At 37.9% G+C, this 11803-nt stretch overlaps 1 protein-coding gene across 2 annotated transcripts; it reads left to right on the top strand.

Moving 5' to 3' along the window:
- The first annotated feature begins 1380 nt into the window (after positions 1-1380).
- On the top strand, positions 1381-9051 carry kcnk1b (potassium channel, subfamily K, member 1b). 2 transcript variants are annotated; one of them, XM_067609865.1, is made up of 4 exons: positions 1384-1577; positions 1758-1994; positions 4227-4622; positions 5896-9051. In XM_067609865.1, exons 2-4 carry the CDS (start codon positions 1814-1816, stop codon positions 6150-6152), a joined length of 834 nt encoding a protein of 277 aa, XP_067465966.1. In that variant the 5' UTR covers positions 1384-1577; positions 1758-1813; the 3' UTR covers positions 6153-9051. The 2 variants fall into 2 exon arrangements, with proteins under 2 accessions (XP_067465965.1, XP_067465966.1); XM_067609864.1 differs by having other exon boundaries at positions 1381-1994.
- Positions 9052-11803: the final 2752 nt, after the last annotated feature.

Genomic DNA, 11803 nt, shown 5'->3' on the forward strand with positions numbered 1-11803 from the left:
CTTTATGATCTTGAGATGAGGAGCTGTACAGATGGCTGTAACGCAGAACGTCTTCAGCTAAGCATTCTTTGAAATGATTTATTGTTTGTGAAAGTAGGTTTCTTCTTAATGTATGTTTATGTGAATCATCACATAACCTTTTTATACCTACAAATAAATTCTAAAATGAATAAGCATGGGGGGAAATGATTAGTTTCAAATAGTTTGAAAATGTACTCATTTTAAAAGTTGAACAAATGTGTCCATCCTGTCGTCTTGATATTTTTAAATAATAAGTCAGTCATACTGTGTGTGTGTGTGTATATACATACATATATATATATATATATATATATATGTGTGTGTGTGTGTGTATGTATGTATGTATGTATGTATGTGTATATATATATGTATATACACACACACACACACACACACACACACACACATATATGTATGTATGTATATATACACACATATATACACATATATATGTATATATATACATATATGTATATATATATATATATATATATATATATATATATATATATATATATATATATATATATATATATATATATATATATATATATATATATATATATATATATATACATATACATATATGTATATATATATATGTATATATATACATGCACTTTATGGTGTTAATAACACATCAGAACATCTGTCATAATTTATGCTGCTAATTTGTTGTGACCACGAACACTATAAAAAAAATCCCCACAAGAGTAGCCCTATTTAAATGATTAGTTTTAATGTCTTTCAACTGCAGCTTGATGAGCCAGTTCTCCCAAAACCACGACTAAACCTGTCTCCACTCCCCAAATGTATCTGATTTACAGTTATATCGGGACGTTTCTACTTCCTCATTTTATTACCTTCTATGGCGACAGACTAACAGGGAGGGAGACAGTAACAAAAGCTCTCTGACGTTTTTCGATGCTTTCTAAGCTATTGAAACCGAAAGACGTCTGAACCGTCTACCTGGGAGGAGAGAAAGGGAAGCTCTTACGTCACATGGCCCTTGTCACCGCCACATCACTTGCTGCCTTCATGTAACACCGGAAGCTCGGAAATACGGGTACTACAGATTCAGGGATTTTTCGCATTCATGTTTTTGATCGGAAATAGCATCAAAAATGCATCCAGAAGGCTGAAACAAATAGTGTACTTATATCCTGTGTCATTTTTAGTAATGAAGTCTCAGTGCACTACTTTGTAGCCTGATATAGCGACAAAAGAAGAGCACTTAAAGCAGGGTTGCATTCGCTCCAGTGAATTAAAATTGAATTATTTTTGTAACGTTATCTTGCATCTAGTACTAGGTCCCTTTTATCTGCATACAAACAATTTCACACCACAGCTTCACAATTTGACTATCACGGATTATTCCCAGCCTAACAAGGCTACTCTTGTCATGGTGAAATCCGACAGCAGCTGAACGCCTCAAGTGCTACAGCAGGTTTCGCGGAGGGGGTAGTGTATCCTCATTTCTGCTTTGTCTTTATCAACATCCCTCCGTGTGGGATATATTTCGGCGATAAACCACGTCAGGCGGTAAAATTGATAAGGTTAGTTTACAGGGTTATCATATTTATTTAAACCTGCGGTGGTATAGGCTATCTCTTCAAAAATGCTTCAGTCTCTAGCCAGCAATTCGTGTGTGCGCTTGATACAGAGTCACAAATCGACGTGGTATTTTGTATCACTAGTCTTGGGGTATTTACTTTATCTTATATTCGGCGCTGTAGTCTTTTCTTCGGTCGAGCTGCCCTATGAAGACCTCCTGCGCCAGGACCTGAGGGCCATGAAAAAACAGTTCCTCCAGGAGAATGAATGTCTATCCGAGGAGCGTCTGGAGCGGTTTCTAAAGAAAGCCCTTGATGCCAGTAATTATGGGGTTTCCATCCTCAATAACGTCTCAGCTAACTGGAACTGGGATTTCACCTCTGCGCTGTTTTTTGCGAGCACCGTGCTGTCCACCACAGGTGAGTCGTTGCTGCTTGAAGGGTTAGACTGGACAGTGCAGGTGATGCTGCAGGTTGGAGTCTAGGCTACATATTCCAAACCGTCTTTGTGCTTATTGGGATCCAATTTTTGACTTACTTGTGTCTGCATTTCATCATGTTTGCAAAACACCATTTCCTCTGACTTGCAGGTTACCACTAGGCCACACAAACATGGCCTGCTTCACTGTAAATGGGCAGGTTGTGGTGCATTTCACAATGTAATAATTGGTGGTGATGTGGTAATGTGGTGTATGTTCAGTAAAAGCCCATCTAATGTCCCCTCTTTCACTATTACTATATTCTATACAGCACTGCTTATCCCAGGATCAGACTATAAACCTGTTTGTATCATCTTCAAATGAATAAAGTGGGTTATCATTGGTTGTTTGTGTACAAAAGCTACAGCTGTATGCTTTCTTGTCTTATATTTATGAGCACAGTGAACATTTCTTTTTCTGCCAGCACATCTATTGGTTATGATGACATTTCTGTAATCTGCATCTGTTTTTTTCTGGACGTAAGCAAGTTTATCCCCAATTTGACTTTGACATTCTCGTCACCTTAGTCTAATATGTTTAGGCAAATCCTTTGAACAAATTGCTTTGTTTAGTTTGTTTTAAGGCAATGGGACTTGCACGCCAATGAGAGCAGAGGTTGTTGTCTTGTGTTACCTAAGCAGTGCACAAAAGTACATGGTTTGCAGATGGTTGTCAGTCAGACTACGTGAAGAACTTTAGTCTGACCACACGGCAGTAATTATCTTTGAGGTTTCAACATACATAATTATGCAGATAGCATGTACAGATCTAGCTGTCTGACTGCAGGAAGCTCTTTGTGTCTTGTTTTTGTCTCAACATAACTGTGTTGATTGCTAAACAGAGACATCTAGATCAGACAGAGCCCTGAGTCTTTGTTATAGGTTTGGCTTATTTTAGACTCAAACTATTTTTATTTATCTCAGTGGCATTTCCAGAATCATTTTGATCCTTTATACTAATAATGATAAAATAAACGCCTGCTCTTGATTATAGTTGGTTATTTTTTATCACCATTTCTTAGCAGTAACTGCAGATTGGTTGCGAAATACACAACTCGACACAATTAATTAAATTCACATCAAAGAAAAAGGAGTGGGAGTCAGTGTGTAGCAAAACATTGATCTTATTCCTAACAGAAGCATTGCTTTTACCAAATACCTAGCAGATGGTGAAAATACATGTCTTGGGTGGTTTTAAAGACGTATATCACAGACAAACATAATTTCCTCATTTGCACGCTCATGTTAGAGGGCTGTGGTATTTTTAACACTCTTGTTACGTTCACTTCTCTGAACTAGAACATGTGAGGTTTGAACAGCAATACCACATTCATATCAACGTGCAATAATGTAAAAACTGTTCTACTCATCCTTAAGAAAAACCGCTTTAATTGAGCATGCTTATTGTCTGCTCATCTGTTTAATGACTCCTCTGTTTAATTAATGACTCCATATGTTATAATAGTTCACAGTGTATTTGTTAACAGGACAGTGCTATAAAGAGCACTTACGTTTAGCCAACATACCTTGTATAAAATAATATATACATGACTTCTGTTATTGTATAGTAATATAGTCTATATTATATATGTGAATTGACTAATGGATTAGAATTTGCGCAAACATAATGGAGCAAAGTAGGTTCAGAAGAGTCATGAATTACAGTAGGGCTGCAACCAACAATTACTTTCATTATCAGTTAATCTGCTGATTACTCTCTCGATTAACTGATTAATCTTTTTTTGTCTATAAAGTATCAGAAAATAGTGGAAAATGCCTGTTGCTGCTCTAAATGAGTAAGTAAGTGCTTACGTGCTTACAATCATGATTGTGATGCAATCTTCTTCATTTACTGAGTTATCCTGGTACAGCATGTAAACATTAAATGAAAGTCAAAAGTTTGAGTTTAATAAAATTGTACACCTACGATTGAGTGTTTCAAAAACTAAATCATATGTGTACAATTTCAGATCTGAATCTATTTCTTTCTCATACTGTTTATTGTTCAAACAGTACTACATGAGATTTTGCAGTGAATACGCAGAAGATGTGACAGTGTGATTAGATGGTTGAAAAGATCAATAGAAAAGTGTTGTACCTCCATTGAAATGGCTCCCACAGCAGCTTTCATGCCTGTAATCAAAATATTCTCTGTTATGTGTGTTTGCCTACAGGATATGGTCATACGGCACCACTGTCGGATGGTGGCAAGGCCTTCTGCATTATCTACTCTGTGATTGGCATCCCCTTCACCCTCCTTTTCCTCACTGCTGTGGTGCAAAGGATCATGGTGTTCAGCACACGGAGGCCGATCATGTACATCCATACGCGCTGGGGCCTGTCCAAACCTCTGGTGGCCATTGTTCATGCCACTCTACTCGCTATGTTGGCCGTCTCTTGCTTCTTCCTCATCCCTGCCGCCATCTTCTCATCCCTGGAGGAGAACTGGAACTTCCTGGAGTCCTTCTACTTCTGTTTCATTTCGCTCAGCACCATCGGCCTGGGAGATTATGTACCTGGAGAAGCTGCTAATCAGAGGTTCAGGGAGCTCTACAAAGTGGGCATCACCGGTGAGTGCTGCTTTACCGTCTGTTTTCATCCTGTGTTTTTAATGGTAATATGTGTTGCACTGTAAACAGCATTTATGATTTCCTGACTACATGTGATACTGGTGGTTTAATCACTGTAACCAGAAGAGATGATAAAAGCTGCGACTTGCAGGCAGTAGTGCTGTTCTCACATTTCTCATTATCTTTATTGCTTCCTGTTTCAAGGAGGATGTTAAGACTTGGTTTGTTTGTATTGGAAGAACAGCTCTCTCTACCTTATATAAACCATAAAGCAATCCAGCAGAAAATATCCTACAAAATCAAATCTTGTGCCACAAAGTGTAAAAAATGCAGTGTAGTGCAGTGCAGGAGAAAAATTGGGCCGTTGAGAGCAGAAAAAGGCATTGATTGATTCTTCTGGGTGACCTGTGCAGCTTTCTGTCAGCTGTACTGCCAGGACTAATGGTGACTTGATAACAGTCAAACCCAATTTGAACCCATGGAGTTTTGAGAAGCTGTTGGTGTGCGTAAATGTTGCGTACTACTTGAATGAACTGTAACCTGTATTTGTGATAGGGGTGGGCGGTACGTATCACCCAGAGAGACGTCATTCAGTAGGCACAATGTGTCAGCCTGTAGGAGGAGAGAGGACTATGACAGAGTGTGTTTTTGTGCACAAACGGCACCCCGTACATTTGTACAACTTCCTCTGTGAGAAATTACACGCAATGCAATAACATTTGGAGCATATAAAGAGAAGATCTAAGCACGGTCTGCCACAAATAATCATCAGTTTGTGTCATTTACTGGAGTGTAAACTCACATTTGTATCACAGACTACAGGCTCAACATGCCTCTGATAGTGCTGTAATGCTACCACTATTTATGCAAGTAGTAGTAGTAGTGCTAATACAGTAGTAGTATTGCACTTTACCGGTCTAGACACACCTTGGTTTTTAGGGGAGTTTGGGGTAGTTTCACAAAGAGGTTTTTTTAGTTTTGTTTGTCAGGGCAGTGCAAGATCTTACTGCTGGTCCTGAGTAACAAGCATTTACATCTGAATGGGGGATTTCCAACATTGTCCGAAAATGTTCTCCTCCTTTCTCACCATTCATGGTTAGCTATCCACTGCCCTCTTGTGTCTGTGCATAAAAACAACAGGTTTTGTGACAATAATAATTCTATAAGCCTGGTTTCTTGTGAGGGTTATAGAAAATGCATGCTTATGGTTTGTTTTCAGCATTTAATCAAACTACACACTCATTACTCACTCTCTCTCTGTCTCTCTTGTCAGTCTACCTAATCTTGGGTCTGATAGTCATGCTGGTGGTGCTGGAGACCTTCTGCGAGCTGCAACAACTGAAGCAGCTGAGGAAGATGTTCTACCTGAAGAAGGAGAAGCCGCATGACCGTCTGGCCATCTTGGAGCACGACCACCTGTCCTTCACTACTGTGTCCAACAGAGCTGCAGCCCACTGTGAGGACAAAACCCAGCCGTTTGTTAGTGTCCCAACTCTGTCCTCTCCCAACGATGACCCCATGATCCAGTAAATATCGACAGAGCAAGCAGCTATCGAAGGATCAATAAATCAAAGTAGGGGGTAATGCACACAAGACTAGATAAAATGAGTAGATCATAAATCTAAACTCTAGGTATCCTGCAAAGCTCCACCCTGCAAATTTTAGTATGTTAGTTGAGACAATCCAGATCAAGCAAAACTATCCTCTTTACACGAACCACAATAATGACTATACAGTACTATGCAGCAGAAATAAAATGTATGTATATTAATAAAGGGAAATTTAATATTTTATCAGTGACTATAAAAACATAGTCACTGATAAAAGAAAAGCCTTCTGCTGTATTTATGACTCACCGGAGCTAAGCTCCTTTGTGAGCTGTATTATTTATAGCATATGTAGGAACATTTTAGAAAGTAATTGGTCTCTTAAAATCTAGCTAAAATATAGGACAATTCTCTGTAGTCTGTCTCAAAAATAGTACATAAATTACTTATGTATCGTACAGTATAAATACTTGACAGGTATGTGGAATGTGTATTATCAGGTAAATGTTTTAAGGTGTACAGTATAGTGTCATCTAGAATTAAGACACCTGTTAATGATGAGCAAAAGTAGACAAAAATATAAAAACAACTTAACTATAAATCAGAAATATTGTGACATTATTATTTGTGATATAACTTTGAAAGGAAAACTTTGTAATGTATCATGGCATCTTTATTTAAATACAGTTTTTGGGAGCAGAGCTTGCTGCAAACTGATCAAAGTTTGTTGGTGGTTGCGCTCTGTAATGCTCAAATGCACACTTGTCAATTTAAATGCCTTCTATTGATTTTGAGAAAGTTCCAGGAGCCTGCTTTCTATTGCATGATAATGGTGCCTAGTTGACTGAAAGTGAGGTTGCAGTCAATGCTTTACAGAGCACATGAAATAATAGACAATGAGTTTTATGGTCAGTAAGTATTTGTGAATATGAAGGTTTGCTAGACAACAGGCTTTGTTTAAGAAACTGTCAAGAGGTTTTCAAATATTTTACTTTAAATTTTAAGCAGATTGTTTTTAAAAATGTTGTATGCCTTGTTGCTCGTTTTTGTCGAATCTCTGGCTCATCTTTAATTAAGGTGTTCAGTATTCTAGTTGCACTCCACATTGTCACATTTCATTGTGAGGGAACATATTTGTCTTCATGTACTGTATGTGTATTTTCTCGGCATGTCGCAGTGCTGTTTCAAAGTTGTCCATCTGTGATGATAAGCACTATAACTTATTGACTTGTCTGAATGGCCTTATGTGTGCTGACCTGTTGTGAAAAGGGAAGTGAGGTTAGCCCAACCTAAAAAGGGAACCACGAAGGGCTGGCCCATTTTACTGTTGATACAGAGAGCTTAATTTGCACATGTACAGGAGCCAGTCAGTAGTACAGAAAAAGAAAACAACAGTTTTGGATTTCTCTGAAACAAAGGAACACTGTTCCAAAGATTTCATCTGTATTAAAATACGGCAGATATTTTTAATGAAACAGGTAACGTTACTTTTGTTGTGGATGATCTGTAAAGGCTTGACATTTGCTCTGGGCAAGAAAAGAGCAAGGAGAAACTATTTTACTGTTTGTAATTTGAATGTAGAGATGTATATTTTTAAATATGACATGAGGAAGGTCTTCAAATTTTTGGTAATTGTGTACTAGAAACGGTATATTAGAGAGACTTGACACAATGAATTAAAGCAGTAGGAGTGTAGCTAAGCATTCCACCTCTGATCATCTAAAACAGGTTTTCAATCTGCTCATCAACCAAGGCTTACTCACAATAATTGAAATTTAAATCAGTGCATGTACTCTTGCAAATTTATAAACCACTCCTCTATTTTTAAAAAATATTTCTGAAAATGTTCAGACAAAAATACTGATTTCATGCCATTATCCGTCCTCTAATATTCTGTTTGGCGCAAAAGGACGCCCGCGAAAAGTGTAGCTTTCCACATTGATACAGACTTATTTGTCACATATACTATTTAGTTCATTAAAAAGAAACACACATTATTTCTTTTAACAATGTCTCAGTCTCTGTATGGAGCTGAAGTTCTGACCTCATCTTTCTCTGCCACAACGCCACATCAGGACACGGTCGTAGCCTTTTATGAAGTCTTGAATGTAATGTTTTTTATTATGCTGTTTGCTACAGTGAGATTCAAGGCCTGACCAGAGTGCAGCATCTTTCCCTGCTGCTCTACTGGCTCTGTTAGTTTAGTAGTGTCATGTTTATTGGAAATAGTGTGTACAGGTGGCAAGGTGCCTGCTTGCAAAATTAGCTATGACTGTGTCGCCATCTGAGTTACCGATCTCCAACGCTGTATTTTATACATCAGTGGGATTTTAGTTCATTTTCCTCACCAGTCTGGGCCTTCGTGTAAACTGTGAAGCATTGATACTGTGTTCATATTGTCTGCTGAGAAAAAAGGAGAACTTGAATTTTGCCAAGTTGGGTTTTCTCTATTACTGTAATATGTTTCACTGTTAAGTAGATACATTGAATAGATTGATGTCAAGGCTTTGACCTTTCAGCGTTACTGTGTTCATCATCGCTCACACACAGTTTGTCTAGAAAGTGAGAGCTGTCAGGTGAAGTAGTTGTCTAGGGAGTAAATATTGTGTCGAGGATTACAACTGGAAACAAACTGACATTATTTATTCATGCTGACAAGACTTTTGAAATATTTGGAATTATCTGTACATATCTCTTCCTTTGTTCTGGTGCATGGGTTCATATGCACATTGGAGTACTTTAGTGTTACAGTATCCATATTGTTATACAGGATTGTCATTGAGCAACCATGGAGGTTGTATGTGAAAAGCATTTCGTCAAAAGAGCTGCATCCAGGAACTGTATGATATCAGTGTGTCTTAAATAAAGTGTTGGTTTATTAATCTGACTTCTCATTTCATCAAAACCGGTGTGTGTCTGTTTTTTGATCTGTCTGTGGTGTAACTGTTTACACTCAGATTCTTCTTCAATGACTTTATTCCTCTTTTATCCAGAACTCCTACTGCACTCACGCTGAATGCTAAAAAGTATTGACACTAGCTGACAGAGTGGTGGCTCATGGGTGTTATGTTCTAATAGCAGTTCCAGCTGTCTGCCAGCAGCAACATGTGTGATTATATAACAAGTATTTACCATGAAAGTGTAATTCAAGTGAATGCAAGTAAGGGCGAGGGTTGTGGACAATTGCCAGGCTTTTGTACACACACACACACCACTTGGGTGAACTAGAAAGAAGAGCAGTGAGAATGACAATGAATGTGATCATCTGTAGGGTTTTGGGTAGCTTTTTCAAAGACAGAATCTAATTATTGGCACTTGAATACACTATTACGGTCATTCATCTCCTCTTTGAATATGAAATGGATCTGTGTTTAGTACGCCTCCCACCACAGAAGAGAAATAATTAAAGTTAGAGGTGAACAAGAGGCTCAAAGATATCCCAGCAAGTGATTAACAGGAAGAGAGCATAAAAAGCAATGATTTGCACATCAGACTCATTATATGTGCACTTTTACAAGAAAGGACATTGTCCGCTAGTGAAAGAAACTGATTTATAATGAGAACCTCTGAAGAACATGACCCAAATCTCTTGAATTTGTAGGATATATTAGTGGCTTTGGTGTGACTGTGCCATATCTGGTGCAAGGATATATTTATAATAAAACTAATGGAAATGAAAGGAAAAACAAAATAAAAAAGCTCCTATCTAGCTATAAATATATATATTTTTTGTTTCTTGATCTGTCAATTATGCCTTTCAACCTCTGTATCCAATACTACAGTACATTGTGTTTTATGGCCACAGGCCATAATGTCTCTCTAAGTAGAGTCAATCTTAACTGGGCTCCTTGCCTAACAAATTTTAAAGAAAGCAATGCAATGATTTTGTTTTATTCAGCAGCTGTATTTCTTCTTGAACAGAAGTTTAATTACCTCTGACATGCAGGCAACTCTCACTGCAGAACGACTAAGCCAACATCCTTGTTATCAAGTTGAACCACCTGAATAAAGATGAGGTGGAAGGCAGCTCCTGGCAAAGTATTTATTGGATGCATGTTGTGAGAACACAATTTCCTGTGGGTGCACAATAATTGGAAATAGCTGTTGAGGATGTTAGCCAGTGTGATACAGTACAAACCTGCCATATTCAGAGACAGCAGTGCATAGTAATCGTGCCTGTTCATTTACATAATGTGATTGTAACAAATCACTGTAATCAGATCAGAGTGCTTGTTTTAAAGAATATAATCTGAGTTTATATTATGGACTGTGCATATCTGAGAGTTCAACTTTAGAAAACCCTGTTGCAGAATAGCCTCAAAACACAACAACAGAACGACTAAAAACTGCATGCAACTGACTCCACGCCCTCATTCAATTTGTGCACTATAAATAATCTTTTATATCAGTGCACTGCTTATGTTTGAGCAGTGAAAGTATTGAGACACGTGCTACATTCAGGGGTCACCATAAAGCTGCAAAATACTCAATTAATAAAATTTTGCTAAATTAGTGCAGAGCTAACTGTAAGCCCCATCAAACTTAATACATTCAGTAGGACCCAATCCCATAAAAGCTAAATAGACAACCTTCACATAGACAATGAGTGCATACAATAATAATATACAGTATAATTCCCCACTTAGATGTGTTTGATATATCAAAAAATATAACACATAATAGTTTTAAAAACTCAAAGAACACATTGACTCTATGAAGAAGGCTAATCCATACACTCCAATTCACTTTTTAGAGCAGTGGTCTCAGCCTTTTCGGAAGTTGTATTTATTTTTTCAAATGTACATTGTACAAACTTAAAATATAGAATATGAACATAACCAAACATAAAAAATAGCTATAAAAAACTGCAGTTATAACACCCATTACCTGCAGGTGGCAGTGTTGCTGCTGCCATTGCTTTCTTTTCCTGTAGGTGGCGCAGGTTGACATGTAGAACTACATTACAGTGCTCCCTTGTGAGAATCTGCAGCCTGCTAAATGGGAATATGTTTGTAGGTTTTAGGGTTTGTGGTTTGTGAATATGTTCCAAGGTACTTTCACAATATGGTTCCTATGTAAAGAAATGTTTTTAAAAAAGAGAAGAGAGGATCCCCTCATTGGAAATTAAACATCATGCTGCATGCACAAGCAAGGTCTGTACTTAGAGCAGAATGAGATTACATTTGCTTACTGCAGAGACTCCAACAAAATACTTTTCAGTGTTGGCATGTGGCCAGTTTAAGTGACCTCCACTTCAGGACAACATATTTGGTAATTCCCCACCCATCCTCGCCTTTACTTGCTTTCAGTTTGTTATTGCACATACTGTAAACACATACATGTACGATTGTCAGTAGACTAAGCCAGGCTGTCAGTCAGGAGTGTACTGGGGCAGAACAGGACTATCCCCTGAAGGCCCAGCTCTACACAGCAAACTGAAATGTACCAGCCGCTTTTTGTCATTAATATTGCTATTTGATCTCTCAACATGCGAACAGGAAACTACCTGAGCCTGAGCGGTGAAGATAAAAATAATTCAGCCTTATGTTTATACCTGGCAACAGGGAGGATTTCCAGAAACACATCATTACACTGAATCTATTTTTTGAGGAATTCTGATGCGGTTCTAGTTGC

Source organism: Thunnus thynnus, chromosome 14, assembly GCF_963924715.1.
Source record: "Thunnus thynnus chromosome 14, fThuThy2.1, whole genome shotgun sequence".
Lineage (NCBI taxonomy): Eukaryota > Metazoa > Chordata > Actinopteri > Scombriformes > Scombridae > Thunnus > Thunnus thynnus.

Excerpts from the sequence above, each read along its gene's own strand:
- kcnk1b (XM_067609864.1), top strand. The coding sequence starts at position 1,640 with ATGCTTCAGTCTCTAGCCAGCAATTCGTGTGTGCGCTTGATACAGAGT. Across the intron at positions 1,995-4,226 it reads CACCGTGCTGTCCACCACAG|GATATGGTCATACGGCACCA; the intron begins GTGAGTCGTTGC and ends GTTTGCCTACAG. Across the intron at positions 4,623-5,895 it reads CTACAAAGTGGGCATCACCG|TCTACCTAATCTTGGGTCTG; the intron begins GTGAGTGCTGCT and ends CTCTCTTGTCAG.